Here is a 22,879-nt window from a genome sequence, read left to right as displayed (position 1 = left end):
GGATAATGTTTTGTCTGTGTTGCTTGCTCGTGACTCCTTCTGCTGGACACCTTTGGGATTTTGTGCTTTCCTGGAAACAATTGCTAGAGCTGATCAGTCTTTTTATAAATCTGATAAAACTAAAGGCTCTTCAGAGATATGAAGGATGTTATACTACTCTATAGGTACTCCAGATTAAAATGAGATGAGCGGAAACAGCGTGTGTGATGGGAGCTTTAAAACCAACTTGGTATAGACAAGTTATTTTATCGTTGATTTGCCTTTATAACTTCATAAACAAGGCCGCAAAAACCATTGTGCTCAATTTATCTGCCTGTGATTTTACCGCACATTCACTTTAAGGTGTTTTGGTCCACTTGCCCGGTGAAATGGCAGAGCATATATCCAACAAAGTGCTTGTATCTTGAGGAAGTAGGTCAGCACTGTAAATATCCCAGCAGTAATGGCTCCAGCAGTTGTAGTGGTATTGATCATGCAGCCGTGGCCTCTGGAGATCAACCTCAAAGGTTTTGTTTTCTCCCACTAAATGAGAGCCTTGAATCCCTGCGTTGATGTGCTAGTTGCACTTTCTTTAAGGTCTAGTTTTAGAGAAGTCTGAGCATGTGAGTTTTCCTTGGGTCTCTCTGGTAGGCCAAAGATGGGCACTGATATTATTAAGAATAGGGGGCAATGCAATGCTCAATATGGCGATGAAAGTCCCACCTTCTAGTTAGAAGAACCACTCATAAATCAATAAAAACTCTGTACAGAGATGCATGAGGCTCTTGCCAATGTGTGTGCATGTGCAGTAGTTTAAACGACTTTATATTAATGTTTTTAGCACAATTTGAACTTGTGAACATAGGTTATGGTACAGTTGTTGGTCAGAGATATGTTTTTAATTGTGATTAATTCACACTGGTCCAACAACAACCAATTCCAATAAACCCCAACATTCCAAAGTCTCATTTACTTTGATCCAACAGGTGTTTCACACTGACCTAGTCAATACATTTGAGCACATGGTTTTAGAAATATCTAAATGTCTTTCTCTATTCAAGTAGTTTTACTTTAGTCTTGCATGACTGAAATAACTGCCCGGAGGCATTGCAAACATGGAGTGCCTGGAGTGACAACTTCCTTAAAGGGACTTTGTTAGGCTGACCAGTGAAAGATGAGGGGAGTGTTTGTAAATCCTTTTTAAAAATTCATTAGTTTTGCAATTTAATTTGGTGATGCCAATAGCACGGTTACTGTATGTGTCTGTCAGTGTAAAGCACTTACAAACTTAACATTTATTTCATATCTTGTTGCATTAAAGCTTTATAAATAAGTAATATCTTTTTTACGGTTGCCTTGGCTTGCTCACTGTGGGCATTTAAAGGCTGTTTTGTAAAGCTTGCAATATTATGCCGACGTGCAGTAAGTGTTATACAAATAAAACTGACTTATAAACCGGTTACCCTAAAAAAGCACAGTGATAAACATTTAAATGTACACTCTTAAAAATAAAGGTACTTAAAAGGGTCTTCACAGTACAGAGGTACCTAACCACCGAGTCGCAACCCAGTACTGGGTCGTGGACCAGTTGCCACCGGGTCGCAAGAACGTCCTGGTAAAAATGTGTATAATAGCTACGTAATAGCTAAGTTTTGTCCTTTAAAGGAACACGCCCAGATTTTGGGAATTTAGCTTAGTCACCTTATCCCCCAGAGTTAGATAAGTCCATACATACCTTTCTCATCTCCCTGCGTGCTGTAACTCTGTCTGACGCAGCCCCCGCTAGCTTAGCTTAGCACAAAGACTGGAAGTGAATGGCTCCAGCTAGCGAACTGCTTCCAGTAAGTGTCAAAATAACGCCAACATTTTCCTATTTATGTGTTGTGATTTGTATAGTCACACCGTGTACAAATAACAAGGTCATATAAGACACAGCCATCTTTTAACAGTATACATACTGGGAACTATATTCTCAGAAGACGAACCATTGCTACATGGGTGGAGTGATTTGCACAACTCTGACCGAACTCTCTGCTCCTCACCAGGGAGCTTCTCGGGTGCTGCGAGCAAATCACTCTGCCCAAGTAGCAGTGCTTCGCCTGTGGCTGTGTCTCATATAACCTTGTCACTGTGTGACTATACAAATTACAACACATAAATAGGAAAATGTTTGCGTTATTTTGTCACTTATTGGGAGCAGTATACTAGCTGGAGCCATTCACTTCCAGTCTTTGTGCTAAGCTAAGCTAGCTGGGGCTGCGTCAGACAGAGTTACAGCACGCACAGAGATGAGAAAGGTATTTCTGGACTTATCTCACTCTGGGGGATATGGTGAATAAGCTAAATTCCCAAAATGTGGGCGTGTTACTTTAAAGGACAAAACTTCAAATAACATAGATTTTTTCACTTTTGTACCGGGCAGCTCTCGCTCTCTCTCTCTCTCTCTCTCTCTCTCTCTCTCTCTCTCTCTCTCTCTCTCTCTCTCTCTCTCTCTCTCTCCCTCTCTCTCTCTCTCTCTCTCTCTCTCTCTCTCTCTACCAGTGCATCAACGATCACATTGTTGTCATTACTTTACGTTTACACCGCGGCCGACTTGAGCTTCCAAAGTTACCGGAAGTCATTCATTTACAATGGAACCCGACTTCTCCCAGCTGCAAGAAGTGTCAAATCCATGGCCGTTGTGTTTTGGCTGTTTTGAGCGACCAGAACGTCAATCAGAAAGTTGAAAGAAGCTCAACTTTATGGTAATGAGCTATGACACAGTTCAGCGGCAAGCAGCGGCGAAACGCCAGCAACCTATCAGAATTTAGCCTAGACGTTCTTCGCTGGCTGATTCCGGAGAAACATACGATGTAAACTTTCATTCCTACCAAAACATAAGTTCAGAGGAAACTTCAGAGCCATATTTTAATGGGTACACTTGTAAATTATGTTTGAAAAAAAATTTAGTCCAGTGTCAATCATCATTAAAAGCATATGGTACTCCGTGCCTCCGTGCCCAGACGCAATTCTTCTGGCATCTCTCCTCCTCATCTTCTCCTTCACTGCTCATTAAGCCAATTTTCTTCTGTTCTGTTACTTGAACTTGACCTCGAGCCCGACCTAAGCTTCAAGCTGCCTTCGAGAACAACAAGCCAATTTTGTTTACCATTAATTATTAAGACTAAACGGGCAGGGAAACTTGTGGAACAATGAAAATAAAACACTCTGCCAAAATATGGTTTTACACGTCTACTACAATAAAGCCATTATTCATTTTCCTAATGCATGGTTCTTTGATCTTTACCTCCATTTTAAATGTTTTGCAAAAGGTGGATTTTCAGCACTTTGTTCGAACAGCAGCTGAATCCGGTCCGCCGTGTTTAAAAAAGTTGGGGACCCCTGATCTAACGGACCTGTTTCACTACAAGAAATCATTTTGAAACAGAAAGGTTCTTAGGATGTTAAGGGATCTTAATGGAACCATTTAACATTTTTTTTTTTATATGCCAACGTGAAGCCTAAAAAAACTTTACCAGCTCAAATCTTCATTTCTAGAATTTCTACTCCCAAGATTACATTCACTGAAAGTTCATCCTAACATACGGTTATATACTGTAAGACACAGCAATAATGCATTAGAAGATGAACTTGTCATCTTTGCCCATTGTTTGACTGTTTACTTACTGTACTAGCAATGTGTTTTGATTGTTGTTCCAGTGGGTTCTTGGTTAGTTTGAATCAGCAAAAGTCATCTTACATTTTTCATATTCTCTCTTGTATCTCTCAGCTTTTTGTGTTTGTGTTTCTGGACGTAAGCCAGAGCTGCTGGTCAGTTACAAAAGTGTGGTTTGAAGCTTTCAATCAAAGTCATTTTCTGCTGTAGGCCTTCTGCTCGGATATCTCTCCAGCTGGCAGTGGAGACGGATATGTGCAGCCCGGTTAAACCCCAGGCTTCGGTGCGGCCACAGGACGATAAGGGCCAGTGACAAACCCTCAAGCCGTTTGGCCCAATTACACTGCAACCCCACTCTGAATTCATGGCGTAGACATGAAAGCCAGTTTTGTGTGGTATCATTGCACTTATTGTGGGATATCAAAACTGTTGAATTGTATTCATGGCTTGGTCAAGGAAAAGGGGCTGGCAGAATATATAGTGGCTTTCTGCTTTTGACCACTGGCACGCTCACGGATATTGTTAGATTGATACGGTACATTTCTCTGTGGTGAAACTGTCTATGAAATGCAAGTCTTGCAACAAATTGCTAAATTCCTGAACAAAGACAGGCCTTATTTTCTATAGAAAGGACATGCAAGGCAATGTTCAGCGACAAAGCTGGAAGTAGCGATCACAGCACCTACTGGGACGTGAGATTATGGCTGTTCAGAAAAGACTTGCCAAGCAGAAATCTCACTAATTATTAATTACACACCCAAGCACTTGGCTCAGGGGCACGGCATATTTTCCGAAAACATGTTGTTCTCGGAAGGCAAAATGCAACATTTGGACCTGCTTAGTGCTGAAGGCCACATATATTTCCATCTGATGTTCAGCAGTCAGTTTTAAACTAGCCTGATGGGCTACATTTCGTAAGACGGCCAGGAAGATAAAAATGTGCAGTACGAGTGCTCTCAAATACAATTGCAGTTTCATAGTCTTAGTCTCTGTTAGGATGTTATTAACTCCAAATAATGAGCAGCAACCATTGAACTCGCACAACAGCACTTTGTAGTGATTAGTACACTTAACTAATAGCTCATTTAGATCTATATTCAAAATCTAAATGGTTTGTTGAACTGGTTTGGTTTGAGAGCTTGAAAAGCTGTTTTGTAAATAACTTCTTCATGCTGGTGTTTGTTGTGTATTAGTAAATTTGCTTGATGTTCAATAACCACCATAATCCAATTTAAAGCAATTGTAATTGATCAAGTAATGATCGAATAATTGAGAAGAGCATTATAACCGGGCATTTATCCAGATGCACTTGGCATGTTATTTAGCTGACTCGGGTGCCTGGACTGCCAGATTAAAGTATGCCAAATTGCAATTGTCTGCATAAACAACAGTATAAATTGTTTACTGATCAATTTAATTCTGTCCGAGTGCTTTCGTTTGTGTTTAAAAAAAAACTTTTTTTAAAAACGGTGAATATGGGTAAAAACTTGGGGCTGCTTTAAAAATATGTCCCATCTAGGGGTAAAGGGCACAGCATGAATAAATGAAGGACTTGAAAAAGTTTATTAACTTTATTATTATTAACATTTTTTGTGATTTTCACAAAAGTTTCACAAAATGCCTTCCAGGAAATTTTCAATAAACATACAAATATATCAAATAAAAAAACAGACCCTTTGCTTTTAACGCGTTTTTAAAAAAAGTTGCCAGCCAGTGCCAGCGTTTTTCATGATTTTCACCAAAGTTAAATGCCTTCCAGAAAATGTTCTTCTTTAAATATATAAACATACAATATACCAAATGAAAGAACAGACCCTCTGCTTTCAAACAAAAAAAATCTGTTTCATCCTACCTTCAGTGGTTCTTTTGTAATCAGCTTTTGAATATGGGTAGGTTTCTGCAAAAACACCACATTTTGAGCAAAAAGCAGAGATAATTCCATTTTTGTGATGGACTTTTCATAGAGATCCCATTCAGAGCGATCTTTAAAACAGACACGGACATACAGCCGCTTGCCATAGGGCAATACTTCCGGGTTTAAAAAGTTGCAGCCACCTGGTGGATAATAGCGGTATTGCGGAAAGACGGAAAATCTCGTCATTGGCGGGGAAGCGTTTTCTCTTAATTGACGAGATATCTCGTCAATGGCGGGGAAAGAGTTAAACAAACAAACAAACCACCAAACTAACAAAGAAAACGGAAAAAAAAGTTTTATCCTATTTTCATTTGTTCTCTTTTCATAACCTCTCAAATATGGGTTGGTTTCTTCAAAAATAACAGAATTTATTAAAAAAAGTCAAAAGTAATCCAGACAGTCTTATTTATGACTGTCACTGTTATTAAATTTGTGATTGTGATTGAATCTCCATTACAGTGTATTTTTTTTATGCGCGCCCCCATCAAATATATTTGGATACATTGCATGATCGATATCCGTTCGAATCAGATTTTTCTCAAAAGTGACAGCCCTAGTGCACAGAAGAAGAAATGCAGCATTTTTGATAAAGGCACTAGCACCAAGGACATTTCAACGACTTTGAGCCCCATATGGTAAAGACAACTGGCGGTCAGTCACATGGGTTTAATGTTCGCTATGTCAGAATTAATTCGGCAAATGCGTTTCCATCTCTCATTATTCGCATTTACTCTTTTTCGCATGAATCAAAAACTTTTTTGCGAATTAAGCGATTTTTATTTGAAATTTGGCGTTTCCATCACTTGTTTTTTATGCAATGCTTCAAAATGCTCATGAAATTGTTGTGTAGCCTGGTATGTCTCCTTGTCAGTGATCAATAAAAACAGACTGACCAAGATAGTTAACTTGGCCAGCAGGGTTGCGGGGAAAAAAACTAGAAAGCATGGCTAGTACCCATAAAAGAAGGGTGTTGAAGAAAGGTCAAGCAATAAATAAAGATATGTCACATCCCCTACACCAGGCATATGAGGTGTTGCCATCAGGAAGGAGGTTTAGGCTACCTTATTTCCAAACAAATCGAGCTATTAAATCATTTATTCCAACTAGCATCACATTGATGAATAAGAAGTTACCTGGAGGACAGCGCTTTTAAATAGCACCATGCACAACTGCACTTTATTATCCTAGTTATGTGTATTGGGTTTGGGTCCTTTTGTCCTGATCCTGTGTACGTGTGTGTGTGTGTGGGGGGGGGGGGGGGGTTGGTCAATTGTCTTTTTGTCGTTTGTATAAATGTAGCAGTCGTACTGTATGGTTCAGAATAATTTTCCAAAAGGATAAATAAATAAATCTCATCTCAAGAGTTTTACTTGAAGCAGTTAGTGGAATGTAAAAGAGATATTTTAATGTGTTTATCGTTGTTATAAACATTAGAGACATTTGCGAATGATGACTGCACCCCAGTATGTTATTGTGGAGACATGTCCATTCCCCTAAACATGAAGCGGCACAAAGCAAAACATGATTGCGAAACGTACCGAGGGTGGTGTAGCGTGGCTTTTCAGCTTGGTTTAGAGTATTGTTACACCCCTAGTTTTGTGCTATTACATAGATTAAAGCGGCTGTTTGTTCTTTAACTGAACGTTTTAATCAGTTATTGATTCTTGTGTTTTTTACCACCCATTTATTTGACTAATATAGTCAAGAATCTGGTAAAAGTACTTTAGATTCTTCCTAGCTTCAACCTTCAAGGATCATTTGCCAAATTGTTGCTTTTCCCACAGTTAATTCCGGACATTCAGGAATGAAATAAGCTGTGAATTTCTCTGCTTCATTTGGAGGCAATAACTGTTTAAGAAATTATTACAGAGGTGTTTTGTTTTCACGGACACATTGGCTGTTTATGTGAACTTTTGTTTTCTTTATAACTTTCCTTTGTTTTTCTTTGGCTTTGGAATATAAAATGAAAGGGATTTCAGCATGGAGAGATATCACAAACGTGGCATGTGAAAACTTTTGAACAGTTTTACAGCAGTGCGATTCTGCCCTGAAATACCAAGTCGAGGAGAGAGACTGTTTCAGGAGGATAGGAGAGAATTGTTTCATATTCTTGAACTGTCCAGACCAAAGTCATATAAAAGGCGTTTAAAAGTGATCCCTGAACTTGATCATTTTTACACATTACGTTTCTAAAAGCTTTGCTATTGATATCCCTGGTTTCATGCCACCTTAAGCGGGGCTTGGCAGAAGGTTGTGTACCCAGCTCCAGGGTTTGATGCTTCCGGCTTTTGCTCATTACCTATGGAGGTAGTGGTGTGAGATGGCCTTTCCCTCTGGTTGGCCCAGCTTCTGTGGTTTTAGATGAAAGAGCGGGTTTGACTGTGGGCAATGGCAGCTGGGAGCTGTAAACAAAAGAACCCTTTCTGTCTTCCCTTTCTGTGTCGCTCTCAGCTGGCCCTTTTATTTCCAGAGCTCTAGTCCGCTTGAAAGTCAAATCTGTAATGCGGGCAGTGAGGAACGTGGCGTGTGGTTATCTGGCTTCACCAGGACAGGAATGGGCCATTTTCAGTGCGCTCCAGAACACACCTGACACCCAGCATTGGTCCAGCTATTTGTTTATAGGTATTCAGGGTTCAAATTGTCTCACAGCTTTATGGATTGCTACTGTAACTCCAATCATTTTTGTTGTTATGAATTACATTAAATCACATGTGTATTAAAACTGTAATATACAGCTAACCTTGCATAAAATAAGGAGTACTTGCATATTCAATTTATAATAACCTGGTTTTAAAATGCTTAATAAAATCACACTGACGATTTGCACTCTGTCAAAGCAACTAATAGTGCAGTCAAGGCATGCATTGGCTATGTGTACCTGCACCAGTTTTGTCAATACGACCGAATTAAATCCAATTGCGAAAGTACAGTTTATATGTACCCTAAAAGTTGCACTCCAATTAAAATATTATGTAAGTTCTGTATAATCTTAAAAAGCGTATGTGCAAGTGCACGCCAGGGTTGCCAAATCCACATTATAAAACAAGCCCAATGGCTTTTTAAAACTAGCCCCAAAACATTGCAATGATTATGCACATTCCAAATACCTAACAACTGATTAAACAAAATACCTCCAATCATAACCCGCAGAAAAAACAACCTGCAGAAACAGGGTAGCCCAATTCTAAACTCTAAATAGAAAGTCGCGTAGTTGACAACACTGCCTATTGTTAAAGGAAAACACCACTGTTTTTCAATATTTTACTATGTTCTTACCTCAACTTAGACAAATTAATACATACATCTTTATTTAATTTGTGCACTTAATCTTTGTACAGCGCTTCGTGAATGTGTTAGCATTTAGCCTAGCCCCATTCATTCCTTAGGATCCAAACATGGATGAATTGAGAATCCACCAAACATTTCCATGTTTTCCCTATTTAAAGACTGTTACATGAGTAGTTACACAAGTTTGCAGCACTTCGACTTCGGGTGCGGTAATATTTACGGAAGTTTGAGCGAGAAGGGAGAAGTCAGGAGTGATGATGTTACTGCACGCCGAGGTGGAAGTGCTGCAAACTAAGTGCTGTTCTGCCATACAATATAGTTCACACTTTTATCCACTTAAAAATCACCACGTTTTATTTTGTGCCACCATACTTACTCGTGTAACAACTCATGTAACAGTCTTTAAATAGGGAAAACATGGAAGTGTTTGGTGGCTTCTAAATTCATCCCTGTTTGGATCCTAAGGAATGAATGGGGCTAGACTAAATGCTAACACATTTACAACGCGCTGTACAAAGATGAAGTGTCCAACTTGTATAAGTTGAGGTAAGAACATAGTAAAATATTGAAAAACGGTGCTGTTTTCCTTTAAGGCTAAAACCATTTTCTTAAAAGAAAAATCCAGATAATTTACTCACCACCATGTCATCCAAAACGTTGATGTCTTTCTTTGTTCAGTCGAGAAGAAATTTATGTTTTTTGAGGAAAACATTGCAGGATTTTTCTCATTTTAATGGACTTTAATAGACACCAACATTTAATACTTAACTCAACACTTAACAGTTTTTTTCAACGGAGTTTCAAAGGACTCTAAAGGATCCCAAACGAGGCATAAGGGTCTTATCTAGTGAAACGATTGTCATTTTTTACAAGAAAAATAAAAAATATGCACTTTTAAAGCACAACTTCTCGTCTGTTAAGTGTTGAGTTAAGTATTAAATGTTGGGCTCTATTAAAGTCCATTAAAATGAGAAAAATCCTGCAATGTTTTCCTCAAAAAACATAATTTCTTCTCGACTGAACAAAGAAAGACATCAACATTTTGGATGACATGGTGGTGAGTAAATTATCTGGATATTTCTTTTAAGAAAATTGAATATTCCTTTAATAAATGTTATGAAAGAGCTCTGCAGAATTTACAGTTAATTAATAATGCATTTTGCCAACATCTTGCTATTGCATGTTTTTTTTTTAGATGTGCATGACGTGATACTTAAATTTAAGGGATAAACATAAGGACAATTGCAAAGCGAATATGGTATTTTCGGGTATGATTAAGAAAATACTACAATTCATGCATTCTCCTGTTAATCAGATCAATTTAGGTCTACACCACCCCTTTCAATCTGATCAAACGTACCTTAAGATCGACCTCAATCAGATTGATTAAGGTGTTCACTAGAAGAATTTTCAGTTCGATTGAGCCAATACGATTACTAACAATTTATTTGGTAGCTGTTGTATCTGTATGTGTGTATGCCTTGGGAATCAAACCAACAACTGCGGCGCTGATATTAATAGACGCTCTGGCAATTGATGTACAGGAACATTTGTTTGCAATGTATGCTTTTTCAGCAAATACTGACTGCAGTCTCTTGTGCAATAGGAAAGATGTGTTTGATGGGTAACATTACTGTTTCAATTAAAGTGCAGAGAAATGCAAGATGAAATGTATGGCTCTGATTCATCTGTTATACAGTTTATTTCAAACACTGAATGAAAGTTATGGAAATGACTTTTTTACTGCACATCCGTTTAAGCATGTTATTCATATGTCTCTCAGTGATTGGACTGGATTTGTCAATCTGTGGTCAGTGAGTGAAGTGCTCGTGCCACAACTTCCTCTCATCTTCTAATTTTGATTATTGAATGCTGTTTCTTCCTCTTCTCATGATCATTAGCCAGGCCAACAGGAAATGGGAATGAGTCATCATTTACCGCCTCCGCCATCTTTCCATTATTTCAGATGCCAGTGAGTCTCTCGTGCTGCTTGATGATTGCCATTTATTGATCTCTGTGTCCAGTGTGGCTGAGAGGACACATGTTGTTTTCCTGTACGCTGTACAAAAGATGTGCTCTGTGTGAGGAGAGTCTTAGGACAGAAAATGTACCAACATTACACTACAGAAATAGCACTGTTGGTAATGAGATGTGCTCAGATGATTGACAACGATGGGCTGTGAAGCTTTGTGCTTAATTCTGTGAGGTATGTCTGTGGCAGGCTGCAATGAATAGGTAATGGAAATATTAAAGATGCATTTAAAGCACACCTGAATGAGTATGAGGGAGGAAACAAATTACACTCTCAGAGACCCATTTCTCATATTATCCTAAACTCAAAACCTTGTGGGCTGCCTTGCTTACTGCCTTCCTCCTACATACAGACAGACAGCTGCATTAAAAATGAGCAAATATCATCTTGTGTTAGTACAGGCTGCAATTTGTAATTTTTTTGCGTACCTCCTGCCACTGCCAGGCACGAAAAGCAAGGACAGCTGTGGTTAAATGCAATAAAACTGGCAGACCGGAAAAATACTCACGTTTGCAGCACACTTCATAGTATGTACGTGCTCATTTAGCAGATGTATGCATTTCATTTCTTTATGAGATAGGTGTAGATGTCAGATGTACATTTTTGTCATATTCCTGTCTTCCTGAAATGCACTGATTTTTTTATAAAACTCATCGATTTGAAAAGCGCTGTGTTCCTGATTGGCCAGCTAATCTTTACGTTGTGATTGGCCTGAATACCTCTGACGTCAGCCAGAAATGTGACGCTCCTTACCATGTTTGAAAAATTTGCTCACAATGCAATGCTAACAGGAGTTAATTTACAGGCTGTGAGTCGAAGCGAGAGGAATTATGATAATGACCGTAGTGTCCACGTCAACAGGCCCAGGAAGTAAACTGTTGCCTACAATCCGTCTGTTTGTTGTAGTCCAAGAAACAGATTAACAAAGGAGCGATACGTCGCGTCATTGTTTACTTTGGGGTTTGCATATCATTAACATGTATTTATACACACTTACACACCAAAGGAAATGTAAAATCGTGAGCCGGAATATAGGTGCTCTTTAACTAGAGGTAGTCCTGTCACATCGTCCATCTATTGAGTAAGCGTGTACGGGAAGGCCAATCTGGTTCCGTCCATTAAAGTTAAATATTTCAAATAACTTTTGCGGTCCTGGACAGTGTGTGACCTTAATACTCATATAAAATCAGATTTGGTCCGGTCTCGAGACCGATTTCTGCTTTTTCGGACTCGTCTTAGACTTGTTCCTTCAAAGACTCGGCCTTGACTTGGTCTCGGACCACAGTGGGTGGAGAAGGACTCGTAATTTCAGTCCGAGTCCTCGAGACCAACGCATTTTATTATGTTCATTTAAAAAAAACACACAACACATAACAATAATAATAAATGCAATGTTGATGGGCATTATTTGAAAATGCAATGCAAAGATACACTCTAAAAAAACAAACGGTGCTATATAGCACCAAAACAATTGCTTTGGATCGTAACGATAGAAGAACCATTTTAGTGCCATATAGCACCGGTGAAGAACCAGTGAAGCACCAGTGAAGCACCAGTGAAGCACCAGTGTAGAACCATATAGGGGCCATATAGCACCACATATGGTTCTACATAGCACTATATGGTTCTACACAGGTGCTTCACTGGTGCTTCACTGGTTCTTCACCGGTGCTATATGGCACTAAAAATGGTTCTTCTATCGTTACGATCCAAAGCAACTGTTTTGGTGCTATATAGCACCGTTTGTTTTTTAGAGTGTACTGCCATAAGAGCTGTTTATTTATCTCTAGAAAAATAGGCAGAAGATGATGCATTTGGTAGGGATTTTTTGAATGATAGTAAAAGCATAGTCTATATTCTGTACAATCTAGCTTAGTCTGTAGGCCTAACTGTTGATTATTAACTGGGGTGATATTAAATCATGAATATGAAAACTGACATGTTTTATGGTCTTGGTCTCGACTCCTAAAGGACTCGGTCTCAACTCAGACTTGCTTCCTCAAAGACTCGGTCTTGACTCGGACTCAACTCTCTTTGAAAACCACGGACTCAGAGTCAATGGACTTTTCATATTGCCACTAACTGTTAGTTAGCAAAGTGATTATTTCAATGCTGTCATTTTAAAGCACCTGCTCTTAACCCTGTGTCTCTGTGTAGCATGCTAACTACTCATCATTCTCAGTGTCCCCTAGCGTCTGCTTTACTTCTGGATGCCTGACACCAGAGCTCCTCCTTCAAAGAAGTCCAGTATCTATCAGCGATTTACCAAAATGCTTTGTAAAAGTTAGAACAGTTTGTCCGAGGATCAGTTTATCATGCCAGTAGCAGACCAGAGGATGAAACCGTACCCTCGGTGAAAGGCTATCGGCTCACCTCTGTCCTCACCTTTGAAGTCGTGAGGCACTAAACAACGTGCTATTGAGCAGAATGTAACACTAGCTGGGAATGGACTATGTCGATCTGCCACTGATGACAGAGCCTATGAATTATTAAGTCCCAGGGTGATAGATGCATTTAGATGCCCTTTTGGGTCCGTCTGTGTGAAATTTATAAGAAAGAAGTTCAAATAGACAGTAATTGAATCTTGAGACTCTCAAGTGAACGGTGTTATAAAAGCATGAGTTGATTTTTTCCGGTGCTCTGGTAAAGATGACACCGGCAGTGACTCCAGACCGTATTGCAGGTGCCGTATGGCCTGCGTGACAGTGAGTCCCCAGGAACAAGGTTGTCCTTTTGCCAATTGGATAGTTCACATTTATGTAATCACAACACATGTCATCCAAAATGTTTCCAAATACTGCAATGATTTTGAAGCCTGGATGGGATTAGGGACGCCTGACATATCGTTATCGGCCGATAACTGCTTATTTTTAATATTATCGGTCTGATAGCAAAATTAGGCCGATAAATGAAAGCCGATAAATGATGTATTATTTCAGTTTGTTGAACCACTTCACTTGCTCATTGCTGGCCATGTGGAGTTTTGATTGGTGCTTTCTGTAACATAGCACAAAGATGACACGTGTTGCGGGCTCAAGAAGAGTATGCTATTCTAGGGCAAAGACAAGATGTCCGCGGTCTGGGAGTTTTTCATTATGAAATTAATATGAATATTTATCGGCCTATATATATCGGTTACCACCCCCAAATATAAAGAGTTATCGGTTATCGGTATTGGCCAAAATTTTTCATATCGGTGCATCCCTAATAACAACCCTTCCTAAAATGCATTAAACTTTCGTTTACAAAAACGTGAAACTCACCGAGTGGTCAGGGGTGTTCTAGGCTTGTTGCGATAGTCGGTGAAACGGTGATTACCGGTGCTTCAGCCTCTCACCGGTTAGATCACTTGCCCACCGCGACACCGTCTTTCACCGTCGTTTTGATATTTTCTTGTAATTAAATCATTTAGTTTCGTTAGAGAGAGCAACTGTATGTGTCTGCTGTCTGAATCTAGCGGAGCTGAACGCGCGTCATCACAGAGCAGCGGCTGCGGGTGTCAGATTTCATTAATTCCTCAGACTGCAGCAAGCAGACGATGGCAGAAGCCGCGTGCTTACTCGTTTTTGTTATAAGATGCATATATGATGTTTAATGTAGGCGAGATCGTTTTGTTGTTGTGTTTTTCATTAAGAATAATAATAAACCCATCATTCAAGCAGCGCTTTATGGAGGAATAGCCGGTTGCTCTGCTTGGGACTGGCGGGTTTCTGTCAGAAGTACCTGCGCACATTGACTCAAGCACTTAAACCAGCAGTTGCACTCGCATTTACACGCAAATTCATACGCGATTTAACGCAGCGTACGCAAGCGCTGGATTTAAACAACAGCTGCATCTAATTCAAAAGTGAAAGTAAAATGCCGCTTCTGTCCATTTATAAGCCCCTACCACCCGGTGAAACCGGTAACACCGGGTTTGTCACGCGCTGATTAACCAGTGGGAAAATTCTGTCACCGCAACAACCCTAGGGTGTTCACTGATATGCTCACACAAAAATCGCTGCAAAAGATGCTTTCCAACAGGTGTTTTAGCATTCGTTGTAAACTTGTGGACCTATTTTTCCAAACGCCTCACACCCGTATATTCTTCCGTTGAGAGCTTGAATAATAGACACTCCAGCTCAGTTGGTGGCGATAATCCACCTTTGCCAATTGCAAGAATACAAACAAAGTTCCTGGCGTGGAGTAATACCGTACCTCACAGCACAACTAATACAAGTCAATGGAGTTGGACAAAAACTACGATAAAACCTGTTGGAAAGCATCTTTTACAGCGATTTTTGTGTGAGCATATCAGTGAACACCCCTGACCACTCGGTGAGTTTCATGTCTTTGTTAACTAAAGTTTAATGCATTTTAGGAAGGATTGTTCCAGTGCACCTATGCAGCCATTGTAGAGGTGAGGGGTAATACAACAAACACCCGAAAATTTTCGGGCCAGCATCATATGTTCAAATTTCAGTCAAAACCGTTCTATTTCATCATAAACAATCTGAAAACAGGGCTTTAAGTGTAAAATACCGAACTTGTCCTTTAACAGAATGAAACATCACATATTGCCTAATATTAAAGAATTAACCAATTATACAGAATTGTTGAATTGATGTCAGTTCATTATTTCATTGCATCAGACAGTAAGCTAATGAAAATTTATTAAGTCTACCAGCCGTAACCCTTTTTGCTCTACTACATGATCCCTTACAGTGCAGTTTGCAAAAAATCTTACTGTACTCGCTCTCAAACTCAAGCCAGTAACATAAAATATACATTAAAGTCATTGCAATATCACCAATGCTGTGCCAAAAAAATAATTTCGAATTTACTGTGAATTTCTTCAACCCTAGTGCCATCTTAGATTTTTTTTATTACTGTATGCAATTTTCAGATTCAGCAAAGGCTTATTCGAGTTCATATCTCCTTTTCAAATCGCACCCTTCTGGGTCATGTTCCCCAAATCTGATTCTGTAAATGTCCTCTTCTTTTTGTTTCTCTTGTCGACTATTCATTTCCAGTTCCGTTCTCCCACTTTCCCTCCTCACTGTCACTCCTCTACGGCTTCAGCTCTATGGCTCTCAATGTGCAGTGTGATGTTCAGATACTTCTCCATCTGTTCATATTTTTCTCTCTCTCTTCTGCTTCAACGATCGCTCACAGCCACGTGGCCCTGCTGTGTGGTTCACGATACGGCCAGGATTCCATCACAGTGCCTAGAGACATTGCGATTCAACACGGCAATGACCCAGGGTGTCTTAAAAACATTCACTATATGACTAATCACACATTTACTTACTCTAGAGTAAATGGCCATTATGAGAAAGCACTGCGGCACTGATAGTACAGCGATGATATTATGGAAATAGCACGATATGGTTCTTGATATGAAGTCTGAATGGCTACTGTTTTTATACACCATTATTTACCAGGCGTGTGCAACTTTTAGAATTGAATTGAGAATGCCTTTTGATAATTTTATTTACTATAAAAACACACTTATTTAAACAATTTATTAAAGGTTTTAATTGTTTATTTTAACTGCACAACACATTCGGTCCTCTGAGATCAGGGTTGAGCATCCAGCTAAAGCTCTTCAAGTCAGATTCGGGTGGATGCTTCTCACCGTCTGGATTTAAGCATTACAGCAGGTGTCAAGGTAGAGAGAAATAACTGGATTAAGCTTAAGTAGATTTACAGATACTACAAATCTCCTCCATGAACAGGACAAGCATGTCCTTTGCTCAAACTATCACCCAATGAGTGACACTTATGTATTGTGCTCTTGTGCTTACTCTTTATCTCTCACACTTTTCTTCTTACATTTTTCTACAGTACAGTGTGTTTCTATCTATTTCTCACTTTCTTTTGTTTCAACTGCCTGCATTATTATTTGCATAACTGTGATGTTGCGTAACGTTGTTGGCTGTTGGTCTGAGTGTGCAGAGAATGTGGGATTGTGAGTGAATTACAGTGAGCGAGCGTGTGTGGCCGAGAGATCAAGGTAATAAACCCTTTGTGCTTTGAGTGGCAGCACCTACAATACAACGTAGAGGTCATTACGCACTCGCTAAGCTTTAGCCTTATGGTGGCCTGGCTGATATTATATAATGACATGTTCTCAGCTTTGTGTAGCTATACTTAACTTTTTTTGAAGTGGCTTCTTTTAACTTAGAACCGGCTGTTTCGATGAGAATTTTTTAATGTTTTAACTTATTTTACTGTCACTAACAATAAGTTTGTTAATTGACAATGAAGTCATTTGATATTTTGGTAATAAAAAGATCTAAGTGAGAAATAACATTTAAAATGACATTATACACTCACCTAAAGGATTATTAGGAACACTGTTCAATTTCTCATTAATGCAATTATCGAATCAACCAATCACATGGCAGTTGCTTCAATGCATTTAGGGGTGTGGTCCTGGTCAAGACAATCTCCTGAACTCCAAACTGAATGTCAGAATGGGAAAGAAAGGTGATTTAAGCAATTTTGAACGTGCCATGGTTGTTGGTGCCAGACGGACCGGTCTGAGTATTTCACAATCTGCTCAGTTACTGGAATTTTCACGCACAACCATTTCTAGGGTTTACAAAGAATGGTGTGAAAAGGGAAAAACATCCAATATGCGGCAGTCCTGTAGGCGAAAATGCCTTGTTAATGCTAGAGGTCAGAGGAGAATGGGTCGAGTGATTCAAGCTGATAGAAGAGCAACTTTGACTAAAATGACCACTTGTTACAACCGAGGTATGCAGCAAAGCATTTGTGAAGCCACAACACGCACAACCTTGTGGCAGATGGGTTACAACAGCAGAAGACCCCACCAGGTACCACTCATCTCCACTACAAATAGGAAAAAGAGGCTACAATTTGCACGAGCTCCAAAATTGGACAGTTGAAGTCTGGAAAAATGTTGCCTGGTCTAATGAGTCTCGATTTCTGTTGAGACCTTCAGATGGTAGAGTCAGAATTTGGCGTAAACAGAATGAGAACATGGATCCATCATGCCTTGTTACCACTGTGCAGGCTGCTGGTGGTGGTGTAATGGTGTGGGGGATGTTTTTCAATGTGGTGGAACAGGAGCTTCGTGCCCTGGATGTGCATCCCACAAATCTCCATCAACTGCAAGATGCTATCCTATCAATATGGGCCAACATTTCTAAAGAATGCTTTTAGCACCTTGTTGAATCAATGCCACGTATATCTAATATAGTTCTGAAGGCGAAAGGGGGTCAAACACAGTATTAGTATGGTGTTCCTAATAATCTTTTAGGTGAGTGTACAATAATAATAATAATAATGAGGCATTACTTAGTTTATTTTTTTAAATAAATACATACAATTTTATTCAAATTGGCATTGCATTTTGGGTACAACAGGCCATGATAGTACTACACCATGCAAATCTACCAATGTGACGGCTAGCATCATCAAACAATGATCATAAAAGCATGCAGTATGCATCCATCTATCTCCCCAACTCTATTGTGCACTATACCCTAATCGGTTCATGGTCAGTTAGTGGGTACGACACACCCGACAAAACATGAGCTCTCCAGTCAAGCTGTATATTCATGAGAGATGTTATGACTAGGCAGTGAAGCGACCGGGGGCTCTTATCAATGGCCTTAGTCATTTGCAATGTGTGCAGGGGGAATGCAGTGTACTGGAGCATCTGAGCATCCAGCCACTACGGCAGGTGTTCAGAGCGTCCACGCAGAGAAAGGTATTCATCGCTCTGTTTCCTCCATGCTGCCAACTGACTACTTTCTTTACTCGTATAACAGAGCTAATTGGAAATAGCTGGATCCAATGAGTCTTTGTGGAGATCACTTCAAAGGGGCCTTTGGCGAGATAGGGCGACGACACACAGTGATGCCACACACTGGATTTATTGAAAGAAGAAGGAAGGGGCATACAACAGCCCTTTTTTCTCCGTTCTATATCTCCATGTCCATGACAATTGGCCAATTACTGCTCACTTATGGAAACAAACAGAGCAAGAGTTGCAGGGGGATAATGGAAAGCATACTGCAGGGTAATTGTATTATAAACATATGACAATGAAATCTGCATTATCTGAAAATCTGAAAGTCCTCTATCTCATGATAGAGAGGATGTTTCACTCACATCCATAAACAGACCTCTTCGTTCTTGGCCTGATGCTTATTGTAATGATGTGGGTGACATGAAGACAAGGCCCTCCTAGCGATCAGCTATAAATGTATTTTTAGCCAACCTGTCCTCCGCTTCATAAAATGAAGTGCGCTTGCGGCCGTGAGATATTAACATGAAGCTGTTCTTCAACTGAAATGTAATGTAATGGTACATAAGATGTCCCTGCTGTCAGGGTCAGCGTGATTTCTGTTAGCTGTGTCCTCCATGTGTCAACTGTAAGACATGCAAGACATTATGCAGTATGTGTTAAGATGATTGTAGTGTAATAAAACCTTGTGTATATAATGTTATAAGCAATTTTGCTTATATTAAAGTACCAGCGTTGGACTGGAATTTATAGGGCCAGCCTTTCGCCAGCGCCAACCATTATTTTGGCGTTAAATAATGAATGTTGGGATTTATTAAAGACCAATAAAAAAATCTAACCGATAAAATCTAACCAGAATGGTATTTGGAATCTAACAAGAATGGCCTCCATGGCAAAAGCATTACCGTTTATTCATTTTGCAAATGCTTTTATCCAAATTGACTTACAATGCATTCAAGATACATAATTTTGTCAATATTTGTGTTCCCTGGGATTGAACACGCAATCTTTGTGCTGTAATTTATCTGCATTGATCTATAAAGTTATGCTACTGTATTAAGTCATAGTGTAATGATGTGTACAAATACGCGTTTGATGCGATCGTATAGCCCCACGCAAGTTTGCGTCTATTAGCGTCCTTGCATTGACTTTCTATATAATCTACTCATGTAAATTGTGGAATTCGTGATTGGTGTGTACGCCCCATCCATATAATCAACCCTCACTTTCACTTATTGATTGGCTGTCTAAACTTAAGTTCTCTGGGTCAGTAAAAAAGCAAAAGCGACTGGTTGAAAATTTTGAAAAGTCGCATATGTAGACTGCATACGTCGTCAAGTTTAAGTTAACTGAGCATTACATTCACAAATCATAAGCATATTACAACAATTTACGATTAACTAAGAATAATATTCAACTTTATAATTGTTAAAATTCTGAAATAAGACTTAAAGACGTATGCAGCCTGGAAATACGACCTCCGGAGGCTGCAGTCTTATTGAGAAACGACCATAGTCTGATTTAAATTCAGCGTGGTTACTTTTACCTTTTCACTGTACAAGACAACACAGAAAGGGGCTTTGTGGGTCAACCATCTGCGGGTGCATAATTATCTGATCCAATTCGAGCTTTGGATGCATTAAAGAAAATAAACTTATGCGACTACACCACATGTGACGCGGCGACCGGAAGTGATGTATTTTAGTATTCCAATCAAAACTGTGTGCAAAGTTAAAATTATTAATTATTTTTTGTTTTACTTTATCAGTAACACTTGAATACTTTAATTACTGGTAAGTAAATTATTAACTATACATATATTCGTAGATTAAAGCCAAGGTTCTCTCCCATGACAGATTTACGATTAAACTACATTTTCATTACGACTGCCACTAGGGGGCGAACTCCCGACAATTATATCTGTATGTAATGTACAATGGAAAGGCTGTTTGCCTATATATCTATAAAATATTTAAAAAAGAAAACATGTAGTGCAATTTTAGTCATTAGGAGAAGACTGGCTATATGTTGTGAAGACTTGACATGTAACAATTAATGAAAGTTAAACATATAAACAAAATATGTTAAGGAGTGTTGATCTTTTACACTTTTACTATTAACATTTGGCTCTTACATGTTAAACTGCAATTGTTTTTAAATATTAATAAAGAAAATATGAGTTTTCAGTAATTATAATGTTTTTAATATGTTTTTTTTTTCAAATATACTACAACAAAAGTAACAAAAACGACAGCAACACACAAACACACACATATATGGTTAAAGTAAAAAATATATAAAAAGTAAAAATAGGGGTAAAAGTTTGGCCCGCGTCATATTTACAATTTAAAAATCTGGCCCCCGAAGAAAAGTAGTTGAAGACCCCTGTCATAAATGCTCTCATAAGGACTTGCTGACTCTCTTTTTTGTTTGCAGTGGGGCGTCTTCTCATCGAATTCAGCACCCCGATAACCCTGGAGCGGGTACAGAGAGAAAACCCTAATGTGACAGAAGGGGGCAAATACACACCTCCAGACTGCCGGCCCAAACAGAAAGTGGCCATCATCATTCCATTCAGACACAGAGACAACCACCTGAAGTACTGGCTTCACTACGTGCATCCAATCCTGCGCCGACAAAAGATCGACTACGGCATCTTCATCATCAACCAGGTTAGTGTGTCTTCTGATAGAAACAATAGCATTTTAGAGGGTAAAACCATGTCATGCTGGTTTAAGTTTTGTTTTTTCTGGATTTTTTGGTTGTTAACTTTAACAGCTGCATCTACAATGTTAGAAGAGAAGGTAAAGAAGCTGTCACTAGGACGGTACCCTAATATTATGTGCCATTTAGCTACTGATATGTACCTCTGAGGTACTATGCACCTTTTTATAGTCATAGGCTGCGATTTATTTTTTCCACCGGTGGGTGCTCAGTACAACTTCATGCAACGCTTAGGTTGCTTGGCAAAGGAGCTCCCTAATTTTGATTAAAATTAATTGAGCATATCTGATATATTTCAATGGGTGCTCTGCCATTTCGGTGGGTGCTCGAGCCCCGGAGCGTATGACCCCAGTGACAACTGTTCTTCTAATAGTGTAGGTACACCGTGGGATGCTGATGATGCAAATGTAATATTGTTCAAAAAACCAAATACTATAAAGTAGTGATAACCGATGATGGTGGGGATGAAATAAAACCCATCTTTAGATCAAGTACAGTAATTGACCCAGGTCTGAAAACAGCTGGAAGCATTGCTGCTTCGCTATTTCAGTGTCTTTCATCAGACTGTTTTTGTTTGTGTGGCGTAAACCTGGAGGGACTACAGAGATGTTCAAGGCTGTGAGAAATCATTTGCCTGCTGGCACATGTTAGTCTGCCCAGGCCTGTTGTTTGAGTTAATGTGTTAAATGAATAGTTTGCACTTATTGGTTTTTTATGTTTACAGAGTAATGTGAGTCGCAGAGCAGTGAGCATTTTTTCTGTGGAGTAGCAAACCAGGGCAAGAGCCTGTTGTTGATGAAGCAGGGGCTGAACTTTAAAGGAATAGTTCACCCAAAAATGAAAACTCTGTCATCATTTACTTACTCTCATGTTGTTACAAACCTGTATAAATTTATTTGTTCTGATAAACACAAAGGAAGATATTTTGAGAAATGTTTGTACCAAACCGTTTGTGGACCCCATTCACTTCTATAGTAGGAAAAAAGAATACTATGGAAGTCAATGGGGTCCAAGAATGGTTTGGTTACAAATATTTCTCAAAATATCTTCTTTTGTGTTCATCAGAACAAAGAAATTTTAACACTTTGTAACAACAGGAGAGTAAATGATTACAGATTTTTCATTTTTGCGTGAACTGTCCCTTTAAGAGTCAACAGTAAACATACTACACAAAGCTGGTTTGACGTAAGCCCAGACTACACTGCAGGATTTTTGCCCTCCTATAAGATCATTACCTTATCACACTGTGTGACATGGATCGTTTAAACTTGGGTACAACAAGCATGTAGACTGTACGATGATGACACGGAGGTTTCGACGAGTGTGTCCCACGTTAGCGCAACGTCACCAGTATGCGCTAGTGGTAAACAAATACCAGTACGCAGGTTGTAGCAGCAAACACACTGTGTGTTGATCATGCTGAATTTCTGACACTGTCAGAAAACTATCGTAGGCTATCTATGGACACAAAACCGGGAAACCGCCATCTTTGAACACAGATGAAGAGCCACGATCACAGAAATCACG

General features: G+C 39.3%; 1 protein-coding gene across 1 annotated transcript in view; it reads left to right on the top strand.

The window, feature by feature from the left end:
* b4galt2 (UDP-Gal:betaGlcNAc beta 1,4- galactosyltransferase, polypeptide 2) overlaps positions 1 to 22,879 on the top strand; it is a 160,058-nt gene that overhangs the window by 58,493 nt on the left and 78,686 nt on the right. The window contains exon 3 of the mRNA XM_065276589.1: positions 21,065 to 21,300. Coding sequence (XP_065132661.1) covers positions 21,065 to 21,300 — 236 coding nt within the window. The remainder of the gene's footprint in view (positions 1 to 21,064; positions 21,301 to 22,879) is intronic.

The sequence above is a fragment of the Paramisgurnus dabryanus genome, chromosome 6, assembly GCF_030506205.2.
Source record: "Paramisgurnus dabryanus chromosome 6, PD_genome_1.1, whole genome shotgun sequence".
In the NCBI taxonomy this organism is placed as follows: Eukaryota; Metazoa; Chordata; class Actinopteri; order Cypriniformes; family Cobitidae; genus Paramisgurnus; species Paramisgurnus dabryanus.
The sequence above is the reverse complement of the archived record's forward strand: the minus strand, read 5'-3'. Positions and strand labels throughout refer to the sequence as shown.